General features: G+C 30.9%; 1 protein-coding gene across 1 annotated transcript in view; it reads right to left on the reverse strand.

Moving 5' to 3' along the window:
• The window catches only part of LOC115880673 (pyridoxine/pyridoxamine 5'-phosphate oxidase-like), a 41,613-nt gene that overhangs the window by 4,003 nt on the left and 20,732 nt on the right, over positions 1-16,878 (reverse strand). The window contains exon 2 of the mRNA XM_030897960.1: positions 9,732-9,834. Coding sequence (XP_030753820.1) covers positions 9,732-9,834 — 103 coding nt within the window. The remainder of the gene's footprint in view (positions 1-9,731; positions 9,835-16,878) is intronic.

The raw sequence follows: 16,878 nt of genomic DNA on the forward strand, positions 1-16,878 counted from the left end.
AAAAAGAGAGAGATAAGCCCATTGTTTAAACAAATTACTAGGCTGGCAATTTTCGGGAACGTCAATGTATGAAAGGCCTGAGGACATTCTTGCGAATCTTTTTGTAATATATATATATCGAGTAGTAAGTAATATTCTTCCTATTATTACATTCATAAACAAACTAGAAATCAAAAACAGTTTCTAAAATCAATCAACAAGTGACGTAGTAGATATTTTACTCATGAATGAAAATAAAGCGATACGGATTTTCAACGTCATACGGGGCTTTCCATAGTTAGAAGCAAGACGTTGCCCAGTTTATTTTTAAATTTTCTTTAAATTTGCGATTTTGTACCGCATATATTAAAAAAATCGTTCGTTGTGTGCCTCATGTTGTTTAGGACAAATTTTAGAGAATAATATAAATTTTATCAAGAAATATGGTATATATCATCAAAAGTAAACAAGCGTTGAAACTTTGACATCTTTGATAGTTTAAAAAACATATGTAGGTATGTTCCCAATTTGACAGTATATTCTCGGATCGTTTCTAATGCCGCACAGTAGGCAAATATCTCCTAAACTAAAGTTGCAAAAAATAACATCCACAGTTAGAATTTATGGCAATAACATTATTTTGGAAACATATTAGTTAAGAGGAAACCACATAAAACTAACAAAAAAACATATTCGGAGTCTCTTCCGAGGGGCTGTAAAACGAACTTTGCGCAAAACCTACATTCTCAGTTAATTTGTGTCCAATAACTGCCTTTTTCTACATGGTACAAGAATACAAGGTATGAATACGATACCGGCTCCAATTTCGTTCAGTCCGCGCATACCACCTGTGACGTCACTAGGAAAATAATGTATAAATAAAAAAATAAAAGAAAGTTGACAGGAGATCTGCATTTTTTTGGGGTATGGTTAAGAAATTGTTTTTATTTTTAAAAGACATTTTTAAGTTCGTTTAATTTAATAATTACAAAATTTTTTTTTTCAAAATAATTTAAAAATAAAATTATCTAATTAACATGGATTTGGACGATAATAGGTAAGAACACTAAATTTATTTCTATAATTCGGTATAAAAATGTTGTATTAGGTTTTTAGTTTGCGATGTTTATGGTAAATAATTTCATTTTGCATTGCCTCTGAATCCACATGAGGACAGAGTTGAGGATATCTATGGAAAAGTAACACATATAGAGGACATTGTTACACTCATTTAAAAAATGTTTGGGAAAGTTTATTGTTTCCCATCGAAAAGTAGAAAATGCCAATGCAGATGAACGTATTGTAATGTGAATAGATGAAATATTTAAAAAAAAGTTTATTAATAAATTAGTTGAAGTAATACCAAGGATGAAGTTTTATTATTAAATTAGTGACCTGTGCTTCTTTTTATATGTAAAATGTTTTCTGGTTTTGAGAATAAATCGGTTTAACGAAACCCAAAATTTATAGGAAGTATTTGCATACCGAGAATATGTCCATCAAGGATTATATAGCTCAAATTCCTTTAATGGTAGGCAATTAATCAATGCAAAGAATTAACTTTTTAAGTGAACTGAAAAAATTAAATAGTTTACAATATGTTAAATATCATAAAAATATATTACTTTTTAGGTACCATTAGGGCCCCGATACATTTCAAAAAAGTAGAATATTAATTTAATATTAAATGAGGTAATTGTACTAAATCCAAATTTAATATTAATAACGGAGATTAAAAAAATAAGCAGAAAAATAAGTTCTTTTTTAAAATACTACAAAAAATAAAACTATAAGAATACAACAGTATTAAAAAAAATAAATAAAAAGTTAATGTCTCGGTCGCGATACGAACTCCGGTCTCTCGCTTTCTAGCCCGACTCCTTACGCACTGCTCCACAGTAACTTGCTTAGCGACAGTTCATTGACGGTATATAAACAAAAGAACAGGTTTATAACAATATCTGTGACAATATCTTGACGATTTGAACTGGCGCGCGGAGCGTGCTGACCAATAGCGCCTGTTATCACCTGTGACGTAGCGACGAACCTGCGCAATATCATACCTTCTATTCTTTGTACCATGCTTTTTTCTACAATTTTTTTAATAGAGGCGTTGCATTCAAGTGACACAGTATTATAACAATTGAATCGGACGACCTTAGCTTGCTGTCAATAATTATTGTGAAATTGTCATAACGTGTTTTACGTAGATTCCCGGTTGCGGTAAATTTAATGTCAAGGTAAGTAAAAAAGTATCTTTTTATTTTGATTTTTTTGGATAAAACTAAAGGTAAAGGTCAAGTAGAACAAAATCATTTAAGGTTTTTTTTTGCATAGTGCAATATATTCTGCCTTAGAAAAGTTGAGTTCAAAAAAAATCGCAAAAATAACACAAACATTAAAATTTATTAAGCGTAAGCCTCATGCGTATGGGTTTTTGGGGTTAAATGGTAAGATCCTTTATGTGGATATTTCTCATAAATTAATTGTTATAGTAGCTAGAGAAGAACTTTGAAAATATAAAGTTACGTAATTTTTCTCAAGATTTCCGAAGAGGTATGTCATAAATGTCAAATGACATACATATATGGATATACAGGGTAAATTAAAAAAAAAAACTAAATTTTTTTAATTTAAATGAAATAGATTTTTTTCAGATTTTAAAATGTACACTTCGTGACCATTGATTGCCTCCAGCTGTTATAAAAACAAAATATCAGTAAAAAGTAGTAAATGGTAAAAACTTAAACTTAGATAATTTTTAAAGAAAATTCCAGAATATGGTTACTTATTTAAAAATAATAATAATAAAATATTGTTCACATATTGTCTGGTATTATTAGAGACACAACTTATTGAAATGACAAACAATCTTGAATAGATTGGATTAGTATAGTCAGGGTTTTCTTTATCATTGACACCCATTTAATCTTTTTTTAATTTGGACGCTTCCGAAAAACTGTCTCCAAATGAAAAAGTAGTTTTTGAAATAATTTGCAAAAAAAAGTCTATTTTGCATATACAAAGTGCTTCAAAAAAGTCTGGGCGTGGTTCAACTATCTTATTTCAAATTAGGTATAGGCTAGCTACATAGAAGTAGTTAGGTATTTTTAGAGAATAAAAATCAAAATAAAAAATTGGGTACTAAAATTTGAAATAAGAAAAGTTGCGGCGCCACGCACAGGATTTCTAAGGCACCTGTATATGCAAAGAAGACTGTTTTGAAAAATGTATTCGAGACAATTAAACTTTTATTCAAGACACTTTTTTCGAAAACATCGAATAAAAAAGATACAAAGATTGTCAATATATCAAACAAACCCTGTATATGCCGGAGGAGTAATAATTGTTCAATATTTGTCTGTTTTATCTTGGCTCTTGCCAAAAAATATCATAAAAATTTTAAGTGAAAATGTAATATTCTTAAACCGCCTTTTGGTAGCTGTCGTATTAGTCAATAGATGATTTTTCCCATTTTATGAATCCCTCCCACCACCCCCCACCACTCTCAAGTCAGCCAAAACTAACTGGGTTCACGGGCTACTGGCATAGAATGGTTTTACCAAATTTGAATGAAATCGTAAAAAAGCTTTTTGGCACATAACTTCTGGATTTTTTGCCCACTGTGTGCCGGTTCCTGACCAAGGCGACAGAAAATACACAACCTTTTTGACACGACAAATTTGAGACAAATGTCATACCCGCGAGGACAAAAAGTAACAAAAGTGCAACAAAGTATATGCGAATCAGTTTTATTAATCATGTCGGACTTTTATTAGAAAGAAAATAAAGATAGATTACTAGCAAACCAGTAGTGTTGTCTTTTACTCGCCGTCCCATGTTGCAAAAAGAAAATTAAATTTTGTTTTTATTTCTTCTCGTATACTATATAGCCTATTAATATTCCTTATTTTTTTTTTTTTTTTTTTTTTTTTTTTTTTTTTTTTAATAAAAAAATACCATAAAGGATTTTTTGGAGAGATGAATCCGCCACATAGGTAATAGACATTTTCAATATTTTTTTTTTAATTATTTAATAAATATCCTCTAATGCACCAGCTTTTCTTGTAACCAAATTTTTTAAAGTCCCTTGGTTTACCCTCCCATTAATAATAAATTTCGCTCTAATAAAGCTCTAATTAGTTTACAGGCATTTTCCGTGTTCCACAGTACTAAATTTGTGTGATTCCATTAGTTATCCGTACTTTTAGCAATGCAAAGACATCCACATTGCGCCGACAACTTGTCGAAAAATACACGACAAAACAGAGACTCTTAGAACTTTACCGACTCGAGAAGGAACATTCAAAAAGTCTTCGAATTTGGAAACAAAACAAATTGAGACAAAAATAAACGCGAAAAATGTATTAGAATTTTTCGCAATTTTGTCGTAAAACATGAATGTTTCTTGGAACGGTCTTGTCGCTGTTTTGTCTGCTTGGTCTGGACGCGGCTTAAGAGACAAACAACTTTTTTATTATTAACGCTTTGAGAAAAATGCATTCTCGATAAAAAAATGTGCTTGTTCTAAAACGATTAATGCCGTTTATATTTTTCCAAATTTCCACACCGTTTTAGAGCGAAATAAAAAGTTCCAAAAGTCAAAAAATCAAAACGCCTTTTTATGATAATGTCCTTTTTAGGTTTTTCAATTTCAATTTAGTTTTACGGCCACAGCTCCAGGACTATCCGGCCGGGTGATAGAATATCTATTTTATCTAATTTAACAAAAAAAAATCTTTTTTTTTTTAAAAAAACTTCTTATATCAATCCGAATGCTTCTCCCACGCTGGTAGCATCCGGCTACATAGGGTCTGGTTACCCCCGTGACAACGTGAAAAAAGGTTGTCTTTAAAAATAATTATCAATCTGACCTTCTCTTCTCCCACGCTGGTAGCATCCGGCTACATAGGGCCTGGTTACACCCGTGACAACGTGAAAAAAAGATTTCTTTTAATAAATGATTTCACAAAAAATATGTATCTGAAATGAGACAACGGACACAATTTAAAACACTTTTGCACAAAAAATAATAGACTTTTATAAAACGATTACAATTGTATCTTCAGAATAACAACTTGGACTCCCGAACAATCAGCCATCAGACAACATACGATGCTGCCTCGACGACAGACCGAACGGAAGAACTTTTTAGGTTTTCATTCTCTTACTAATTTTGATTAACTCTCCCCACTCCTCGAGCTCAACGTCTATCTTCGGGGACTTATATCAGTCCAAGTCTAGAGAAATAGTTTAAATTCCACCGATGGACCTTTTTTTAACTAATTTGACTGGGGTATTGCTCTTATACTTTTAATTAAATGTATTTTAGCGGCATATAAAAGAACAATATCAATATAAGTTATTTAGATAATTTAAATTCTTTTGTTTATTGCGAGCTCTCTGTTTCTATAAAAAAAAACTTTGCTTCCAGGAAATCGTGTTCGGCGTTAGAAAAATCACGAGGGAACAACTATACCGGTCTTTTTCGTCACACTGTAGGCGCACATAGGCATTAAATTAAGATTATGTTTATCATAAAAGGCAGATTAAGTTAAAAGTAGGTAGAATAAATAAATTATGGCAACGCAGCACTCATTAGGAAAATCTGAAAGTGCAAGTGCATCGAAACCATTGAAAATGCACTACTCAAAACAATTATCGCATATTTAAATAAAAGTAATTATTACATATTTCTAAATGAAGCATGCGTGACAAGCAATTTCTAATCGGCCGACTATTTAGTTGCGTATTCGTAACCAATGTGGTGTTATCTGTGCCAATATATTCTTATGGAGCCGCGTTCACATGCAATCAACTAGTCGGCCGATCGGCTCCATAAGTATATATTGTTTTCACTTTTACAACTAAATAGTCGGCCGACTAAAAATTACTGGTTAGCGCGTAGGTTTATTGTATCGAATTTCCCTTCACAATATCCGTATATTATTTAAAATTGTAAGTCAGGGACTGTGTTTGCGATAATTGTTTTGAGTAGTTTATACAGGGTGAGTCTTAAATAAGTGCAAATATTTTAGGGGTAGTATATGTCTATCCAAGAAACACACGTCTATGAAGTTTTTCACGAAAAAAAAATTGAAAATTTGGAATTTTTGGAAAAATATCAATATTCGTACGGAGTGACTAAATGTTTTTTTTTTATATAATTTAATTTTTGTGACAATAAACATTCAATTTATTGTTCAAGTATATGCATTTTACAAATTAAATTTTTAAAATTAATGTTCAAATTTGGCGCATGGAGGATAGGTCGGGGAAGATAGGGTAAATGGAAGTCTGTTGAGAGAAGAAGAACGATAAGAATGAAGAAGTTGATATGTTTGCGACAGTTTCCATAGTGATTTACTTATCCACGTAAGTATAATATGATCTAGGTTCTAAACTCTTTTTCTAAACCATATACCTTCTCCTATCTATAGGCATAAGACGACAGGAGTACAACGCTGACTACTTTATACTGATGTCACCCGACAAAAATTTTGTAGTCAGCATAGAGAAAGATAATAATTTTTATTACTTTCTCTATGGTAGTCAGCTTCAAATGTTTTAAACCTCAAAACGAGACAATGGATTTGTAATTTCAGTTTTTCCATAATTCGTCACACAAATATTAAACAAATTATAGGGATTATCTGTTAATAATTATTGGCTAAATATCCCTAGCAAGAAAACTGACTGAATATAAGTTTTCAGTAATTGTATCAATATCGTCTTTTTTACACCACTTGACCCTACAAAAAAGAAAAACTCCAACATAACTTTATATTTTTTATATTTAATACATTTTTATATTTAACAATAATATTTAAATTGTACAAAAAAACTATATTTTAGTCAAATTATATTATGTTTATTAATAAAAAAGAAGAATGAAATTACTGTGGGTTGCCCAATAATTTCATTCTTCTTTTTTATTATAGTCCCCACGATAACATCTTTTCTTCATTATATTTATTTTTCTAAAACGTTAGTAGATGGCTATAGAGTGGATGCATTTAAAAAAGGAGCCAGGAGACATATTTTTATTCGAACGGTATAAAATAATATTTCAAAATAATTCGCGCGGTACTGTCTAAAGGTACGTCCATAGTGCACCGGCTTCTCTCTTTCCGGTAGCCCGGCCGGCTTATTTCGCGGCAGATCCTATCGCTCTGTGAACCTGCGCCATTAAAGGTAGTGGCCATTAACAACCGCTTACAGGAAGCGGGAATATAATTTCGCAATCGTACCGGTACTTGAAAAAGCTAGCTGCGAGAGCGTTAAAGTCATGATTACAAATTCCCGCTTAAAATGGGCTGGTCACGTATGCAGAATGCAAGAAAACCGCCTACCAAAATCTCTGCTTTGCGGTGAGCACTACTACTTAAAGGTACAAAGATATTTTCCGCGAAAATTTAAAGGGTATAAACATGCAGAATGAGTGGGAAGAAGCAGCGCACAATAGAAGGCAATGGAGAAGAATAGTAAACTTAGTTAACAGCGACAACCTAAAAGTAAAGAGGCAACAAAGCAATGATCGAGATTTTTAATATCCGGAGTGCGGAAGAGAGATAACATCACGTATCGGGCTTTTCAGTCACAGAAAAGCTGATGAAAGAAAACGCCTACGTCAGCAAGTAATAGCAGTAGTAGGTAATATCACTTGGCCATCAGAGAACTATCCCGTGGGGATCTATTATGTCTTTTTATAAGCTAGTGATAACGTTCACATTAAACTGATACAAAAAATACTACTGATATAAAAATACTGTTAATTAAATATTAACATTACAATTAACAGTAATTCATCCTGGTAAAAGCAGGAGGGAAGCCGGTGCACTATGGACCGGCCTAATGCCAGGGAGGCCCTTCACCGGCAAAATATTGATAACGATCCTGGCTCCTTCTTAAAATGCGAGCACTGTTCTAAACTGTTTTAAAACACATTTTATTTGTCGATCTATTTGAACAAAAATCTTAGGCAGTAACATGATAATGATCCCACTTATCATCTTTGGATTTGGAAAAAAGTATCCTGTCTCCAATTTCATTCTCATTGGCATGGTAGAAATCGTACTTCACAGGCATAATTTTGTATAAAACCCTATAAAGTAAAATTCATATAAAATTAAAAATTAAATTAAAAAATATTAACAGTGGTATAAAACAAAATAAAAGATAGTTCATTAATATCATACGTGCAATAAAGTTCAGATTATAAATTTCACTTTGAAAAATAAATGAAAAAAAATAAAAAATTATGTATTAAATAATATGCCTCAACAAGCCAGTGATACTCACAATTGTTTTGGTGTTTTCAATTTAATCTCTCCTTGTTTACTTTGTCCAATAGATCGTCATGTTTCTTCTTTAGCTCTTCCCACACACGGGTACACTTCTGTTCTTCAATAAGAACACTGAAGTTTGGCAAACAACGGTTGTTTTTCGAATATCTTATCGCTGTAAGATGGGGGGCAGTTTCTCTATAAAGCCTTCTGATTCGAACCTAAAAAAGAATGTAACAGTCACAGATATACTCTAGAAAATACTACTGGGTGCGTCTCAAAAGTGGCTCATCAAGTGGTAGACATTTTTTGGCAGTGGTTTGGACTGTTCTTTATTTTAACATTAAGTTTTAGCATGGGCCACTTTATGAAAATAGACTAACTTATAATTTTTTTTAAGATAAAACAACGATATTTGGTATGTTAGTATATGACATAAATTAGGATTGATTGACATATTCAATTATTTTCGGTTACTTCCGGTTTCACCGGAAATGACTACAACTTTTGATTTTTAACTTTTTTTTACTTTATTCGATAGAAAATGACACTCTGAATCGGATGACATATCATATGTCAACTTTTGATATACTCGCTCAACAAATTGTATTTTAAATTCCAATCTAGAGTGCCATGGCTGTGTTAAAAACACTAATTTTTAATCAAGAAGCCTTGGAAAAACAGATTTGATCGTCTAATGTTTTTAGTGTTTTGTTCTGGCGGGCTAAAAGATGCCCAAATCGTATTTTTATTCATATCTCAATTTTTTCAGGTGGAATGTGGCTCATTAGCATATTTGGAAAAAGCATTTTTTTACGAATATTTTGATACCACACACTTGGCATTTCGAGTCAAATTGTCGTTATGAACCGCATATTACAATTTCAAATAAACTCTATGCAAAAATGTCAAAGTTGATAAATGATATTTCATTGTATTCAAAGTGTCATTTTCTATCGAATAAAGTAAAAAATACCGACAGTGTCATTTAAAAATCAAAAGTTGTAGATATTTCCGGTGAAACAGGAACTGACTGAAAACAATTGACTACGTCAGTCAATCCTAATTTATATCACATACTAGCATACCAAATCTCGTTTTTTATCTGAAAAATAGAAAAGCATAGGGGCGAACCACTTTTGAAACGCACCCGGTCTAGTTTTCAAAAAAAGCTTCAAAATTCTTTCATGTGATAAGTAGTTTAAATATTTGACAAAGAAATATCATTGTTCCTACAGTAATTTAATGTTTAGTAATCATTCAAACACACAACGTATCCACCAACAAAATTGTTTTTTCATTTCATGTCATAAACTGCAACAAATACATACCTGTTGTGATATTCTCTTATTATATGTTTCATTTGTATATGTAAACAAAAAACTTACAGAAGCTTTAGGATTCTCTTCCTGCAAAGTTAAATTATCAGTTGATATATAAAAAACGAGTGTTTCAAGTATCACTTACTATTTGTTTCACCTTCAAGCTATTGAATTTGGCATGAAAAATTAGACCATCATCATCGGAAATCTCTTGGAGCGCCAAAGTTCTGTTAGCCACATCCCCGTTTCTAAAAAACACAAATTAGAATTTGAAATAGCGTTTCTTATAAACATCTGCCATCTCTCGTGGGAGAGTTTTCTTCTTATAAAATAAGATTTATTGCCCTACAAGAGACCAGTTCAGATTTTTTCGATTTATTATAATTTTTAAAGAATATATCTTTAAACTGTAGGTTAAAGTTAAGTTATATAAGTGCGGCATATTTTAATGCTAAAAAATGTCGACTTATTCACCAGGGACGTATATGGATTGTCACTGGAATATTTTTTCTAAAAAATATGCGCCACTGACTTTTTTTTCCTCTTATCAGCAAATGTGTGTAGGCCATTTAATGTCGATTAAAGTTGTATTCCTGATGGTTTTGTCCATTTCCTGATCTCCTCGATGAGGATAAACGCAAATAATTACTTTGAATTAATCCAATTCTAACATAATATACTTCCTGTTTTTTTTTCTCAGGTAAGATTCGACAGACGATGACAGAAGAAAAGCAGATGACGTCCCATACCAATCTATTTATTTTACTAAAAAAAGTTTCTAATAATTTTTAAGTTAACTATGGATGGGTTTAAATATAAATCCGTCATGCGTCGTCTCTTGTTGTTTTAACCAGTTTTATTGGTTTATTTCAAAAATGACAGATCGTATTTCAATTTTATTGGTTTGACGGAACGATGAACGAAAAACGGACGCCGATGCGTATGAACTCGACTTTAGATTTTTGACGCTTGTCAAAGTCTTGCCAAATTATAGGTTATAATCTTTGGTTATAATTTATAATTTTGTGACATCTTTTGTCAAATACCCTGCGTTTTGGAAGATGATGCATTTTGATTCGTGTTATTACGTGTGTTTTGTGTCTTTTGAAGTCAAGTGGAGGAAAAATCGAGTGAAAATTAACTGTAGACCCAGAGCACAGTTTATGGTTAATTCTCGCTACCCAGGCAGAAAGTCTTATACAGATACACCAATAAAGTTACTAAGTTAGCCATCAATAAAGTTCGTATACCATCTCGTCGTAGATAAGTGCATCTCGAATGTGGTCCATACTAAACACATACTAAAAACTAGAGTAGCTGTAAAATATCGACATCATACGATAGGTAAATAATGGATTTTAGTACTGCAGGAAAATAATGTCAAAAGGTACTGGTTTAAAAAAATTAAGATTAATGTTAATTAATCAACCTTTAAGGTATAAAATTTGGTAAGTGTTATTATTAATAAAATAGTTTGTTTTATTCATGTTGTTTTATTTATTCCTGCGGAATATTACAAATTTCTATTTTTACATAAGTTATATTGATAAATATAATCATAAATTCGAGAAGTTTCATACAGCTTGAAAGTAAGAAATAGTTCTTTTTTATATTTTTTTGGTATGGGGTGTCTTGCTCTTGTTTGTTTTGTATTAGCACATACCGTTTTTTTATTAAATAAAATAACTCGGTTACATTTTTTCAGTTTTATACAGTTTTTTACATAATATTTTGAAGTAATCACTTGTCAGTCAAATTTTAAATATATTGATTTCCTGTTATGCGTTCCAGTTGTACCAACTTATTTCTTTGTAAAATAAAATAAACTACTTTGAAATTAAAATGACAGAAACATAAATATCACTGTCAAGGATCTTCTCGTTGAACAGACTATAGTAAACTTTAAAAACATTTATTGTGATTAACTTGCCAAAATGCTAAATAAGTACCACTCATTGATTCCTCATCGAAAAATATAAAAAAAAGTTAAAAGAGTTATTTATTTACTTTGAAAATTTCAAAAAAAAATATTTTTTGCTTAAATTTTGAGAACTCTATTCTACTACCTATGTTGCCATATCATTAAAAAATTATGTTAATAAAATAATAGCTCCTGTATATAGTTCAACGCCTTTGGGAGTAGCAAGGTGCCAGCTTGCCATAATAGAGCTGTCTGGTATACAAGGAAGGTAATGTATTGGGCACTACGCTTCAACCGCCTATTATTACCTCAGGATTGTGAACTCTAAGTACTCATTTAAGGCTGAGTCGACCTAGGTACCCAAACTATTTTTATTTTAATAAAAATAGTCGGCTGATGAAATGCCGGGTGTGGGATTCGAACCCACTACTGTGTTATTGGTAGACGAGAGCCTGTACCTCTACGCCACCGGGCATCCAAAAAATTATGTTTTTTAACCAAATACTAAAAAAAATCAAATTTTTTTTCAAAAAATTCCAAATTTTCAGATTTTTTTTTCGCAAAAAAACTCATAATCCCAGTTTCTAAATGTACTCACTCCAAAAATATTTGCACTTATTTAATACTCACCCTGTATAAATAGTTTATTAATTTTATTTTTATCTTAATTTTATTAATTGTAATTAATAAAATTGCGTTTATCTCATCGAGGAGATCAAAATGTACAAAATATCAAGATACAACTTTTAATCGGCAGTAAATGACCTGCACACTTTTACTAATTACTAATAAGAGAATAAAAGTCACAGTACGCTTCAAAACAGTTAAAAAGTATGTAGGTGGGGTCCCGTAGAAGTAGAAGTCATATTGACATCGAAATCAAATTGATTATATCTAAAAACATCCAGACACCAATAATTTTCATGCCGGTTCAGAAATTATTTTGCACCCTGTATTTAATAAAGCCCTTATAAAGCTAAATATAAATGAGAATATATACGTAGAAATAAAAAAATATTCAAAAATAGACATGATAATGCCTCAATCACAAAAAGACAAAACAAGCGTTGTTCACTGCCACTGCTTAGATCTTAGATAAGTATATTTTTTCAGCCCTAATGTTACCAGTTACCATACACAATTTCCAATATAATATTACAACCATGCAGAAAATGAAAAGAAAAACTTCCATGCTGATTACATTAGAATTTTGGAAAATATAATTCAGTACACCCGGTATATCAGTTTGAATGTTAAATCAAAAATTGGACACAGTCGGTATATGTAAGGTGTATATCTGGTTGTCTATATTGGAAATATAATAAACATTTTAAATTGATAAAATGCCTTAAGCAGAAAGTATAATCGTAAAATATGTTTTACTTACTTGAATGATGTGGCTAAGTTAAATAAAACTATTCCTGAGTGCGTATATTTCTTATAATCATCAGCCCATTGTTTAAACAAATTACTAGGCTGGCAATTTTCGGGAACGTCAATGTATGAAAGACCTGAGGACATTCTTGCGAATCTTTTTGTATATCGAGTAATAGGTAATATTCTTTTTATTGTTATATTCATAAACACTCTAGAATTCAACAGAATTTCAAATTCAATAGTCACGTCGCGCGTCGGTCGCGTCGGTGGTCACGTAGTAGATATGTAGTCACGTAGTAAGTATAATCCTTGTTTATATATTCTTTATACCAGGGTATAATGAAAATAAGCGATACGGATGTTCAACGTCATATAACCTTGATATTTACAACATGGACGTTGCCAGATTTATTTTTAAATTTTCTCAAATTTGCGCTTTGTACTGCATATTAAAAAATGGTTCGTTGTGTGGCTTATATTTAGAGAAATTTTGGAGAATAATATAAATTATCGGGATATAACCATGCAGATATCATCAAAAGTAAAGAGGTGTTGGACTTTTGATAGTTAAAATTAATGTATTATGTTCCCATGTTGAACAGTATGTCCTCGGGTCGTTTCTAAAGAGAAAACTTTATTATAAACATTTAAGAAAAACGCATTATCGATAAGAAAACGCTTGTTCTAAAACGATTAATGCCGTTTATACCGGGTGCGTCTCAAAAGTGACTCACCCCTATAACTTTTTTTATTTTTTTTTAGTTAAAAAAACGAGATTTGGTATGTTAGTATATCACATAAATTAGGATTCATTGATTGTATTTAATTGTTTTCGGTCACTTCCTGTTTCACCAGAAATTACTACAACTTTTAATTTTTAAATGACACCCTCGGTAATTTTTTACTTTATTCGTTAGAAAATAACATTTTGAATAGAATAACATATGGCATTTTTTGACATTTTCGCATATTTTTTATTTGAAATTATAACTTGTGGTTCGTAACGAAAATCTGACTTGAAATATCAAGTGTGTGATATCAAATTATTCGTAAAAAAAATCTTTTTCCAAATATGCTAATGAGCCACTCTCGTTCAATTTGAAAAAATTGAGATACAATTAAAAATACGATTTAAGCATTTTCCAGCTGGTCAGGACAAGACACTAAAAAACATTAGAAGATCAAATCTATTTTTCCAAGGCTCCTTGATTAAGAATTAGTGTTTTTAACACAACCATCGCACTCTAGATTAAATACTACGATACTAAATACGATTTTTTATTAAGCGAGGATGTCAAAAGTTGACATATGATATGTCATTCTATTCAGAGTGACATTTTTTATCGAATAAAGTAAAAAAATATCGAGTGTGCCATTTAAAAATCAAAAGCTGTAGTCATTTCCGGTGAAATAGGAAGTGATCAAATACAATTGAATACATCAATCAATCCTAATTTATATCATATACTAATATACCAAATCTCGTTTTTTTATCTGAAAGAATAAAAAAGTTATAGGACACTTTTGGGACGCACCCGGTATATTTCCAAATTTCCATACCGTTTTAGAGAAAAATAAAATTTCCAAAAGTCAAAAAATCAAAACGCGGTTTTATGGTAATGTCCTTTTTAGGTCTTTATTCTCTGATATATGATCTTTATTAATTTTGATTAATGTCATATTTTTTGCTATTTTTATGAGTATAAACGGGATTAACCATTTTAAAATAAGCAAAAAGTTTGGGGGGACACCTGATGGGGACATACTATAGTTAAAATCGTTAATATGAATAATAATTTCTTGTGTCAATTATATGCACACTTTATTATTGGACTTTTTAATCTTAGATTAATTCAAATTAATTTAATAAAAAGTATAAGAGTATGGTTTAAAATTTAAACCAAAAATGGTTTAAATTTGATGTTAAACCATATTTTTTAACTATTCTTATACTTTTATTAAAGGTATTTTAGCGTATATAAAAGAACAATATCAATATAACTTGTTTAGACACTTTAAATACTTTTGTTTATTGCGCGCTCTGTTTCATACCAACTTTAATTTAAAAAATCTTGCTTTCAAAAAATCTTTGTTCGGCTTTAGAAAGTCACAGGGTAAACTATATGAGTCTTTTCGTCACACTGTAGATATTCATCACACTGCAGAATATGCACATTAAGTATTAAATTTAGATTATGTTTATCATAAAAGGCATATTTAGTTAAAAGGTAAAATAAATAAATTATGGCAACACAGCACTGATTAAATCTGATTATCTGAAAGCACAGGGAACCCTTTGAAAATATATAATTAACTTTAAAAGCATACGCGTCAATTGAATGAATGAACAAACGTTGCGCAACCTTACTGGCAAATTTGTAATAGAAAAGGTGTCCGGGAGATTACGAAGCGTTATGCAAAATGTCGGAAAAATCCACGGTCGATTCTTAAAAAAAAATCAATTTTTTTTCTTTTTTCTAGATATTTAACTGTCTTGTCGTATATGTCTATATTTCATGCATATAAAATACAATCTTTAATGAAAAAATGGCCGAAAAAGTAATTTTTGAACGTCCCTGTAGTCATGAAATTGGTATATAGCAATGAATCAGTTCTCAATAATTATGATATTGCAGCGCTGACATATCGTCGCCAATTATCACGAAGTGGCGTAACTCATTTTTTGGATATTTTTCGGTAAGTTTACTACTTTTGTCTCAATACCAACTAAAAATATTATTGTACTGTGCTTTGAATAAGAAGACTAAGGAAGGAGACATCAAAAATCTTAGGGTACACCGCGATAGGCCTCAAATACGACTTAAATCTGGTTTATCAGTGTCGTTCTAATTTTATTTAAAAATGTAAACTATGATGTAGGGTAGACGTGGGGTAGACTCAATAATTTGTTGTTTTATTTTACGTTGTGAATAAATGTTGGTAGTTATTAAAATTGTTATAAAAAATATATAATTCTAATAAAAATAGATCAGTTATAATAAGTATTTATTAACACAAACATCCGATACGCTACTGAAGCAGGTAAGTCAAATTAACGTATCTAAATTTTTGACATCTAATCTTGACAAGTAATAAACATAGATAAAAAAGCAAAGACATTATATAGACTGAACATCTCATTCATAAATACTGCTGGTAGTGTATCAAACATTCCAATGTGTCAAACAAGGACAGAAGAGACAGAGAAGTTCGTAAATTTCCGGACCCCGGCAACTAGGCGCATTTGATTGTTCTAATGGCCAGTGGCGTATCGTTTTTGGAACGAATTTAATTAGTAAAGTAAAGTAAAGTAATTAGTAAAATGTTACTCCATATTAATATACTACATTAACACTTTTTCGTCAGATGAGTTTTGTTATAAGGTCTAATATAATAATATAATTAATATCCCACATATACTTATGTTGAAACGTTAGTAGGTAGTTTTCGAAAATCGCTCCAACGTCGATTTTCAATTTAAACTTTTAGTTAATTCTATATAAACTTTCAGTTACTTTTGAATATTTACAGGGTGACTCAGGCTTCCGAAACAGTTCAATATTAGGTTTGCGGTTGGTGACTTTTCTTTCAATTTTTTTTCAGAATATGGAGGCAATGGTAAAGCACATTTTAGACATTTTTGTAAACATAGGGGGCCGGAACATATTTTCAAACTAAAGTTGTAGATTTGCCATTAAATTTCCATTCCAGAAATACCTAGGGTTGCCACCTGTCCTTTTTTGAAAAGGACAGTCCTTTTTTGGAATAACTTGTCCTTTTGACTTTTTTTTACTTAAAAAGTCATTTTTATTTACGTATTTTCCCTGAGAAAATTACCTACAGCAAACAGAAATATTATTTTCGTCCAAATTTAATTAGAGATGTTATAAAACTTATAAATACATTTTTCTTGTTTAGAATAGGCAACATTATTTAGAACTTCCCGTTTAATCTCAAATGATAATTTAGGTTTTAGTTTTACCTTTTTTGATCT

This window comes from Sitophilus oryzae, unplaced genomic scaffold (assembly GCF_002938485.1).
Source record: "Sitophilus oryzae breed Bouriz unplaced genomic scaffold, Soryzae_2.0 scaffold_1082_pilon_pilon, whole genome shotgun sequence".
NCBI classification, from domain to species: Eukaryota; Metazoa; Arthropoda; class Insecta; order Coleoptera; family Curculionidae; genus Sitophilus; species Sitophilus oryzae.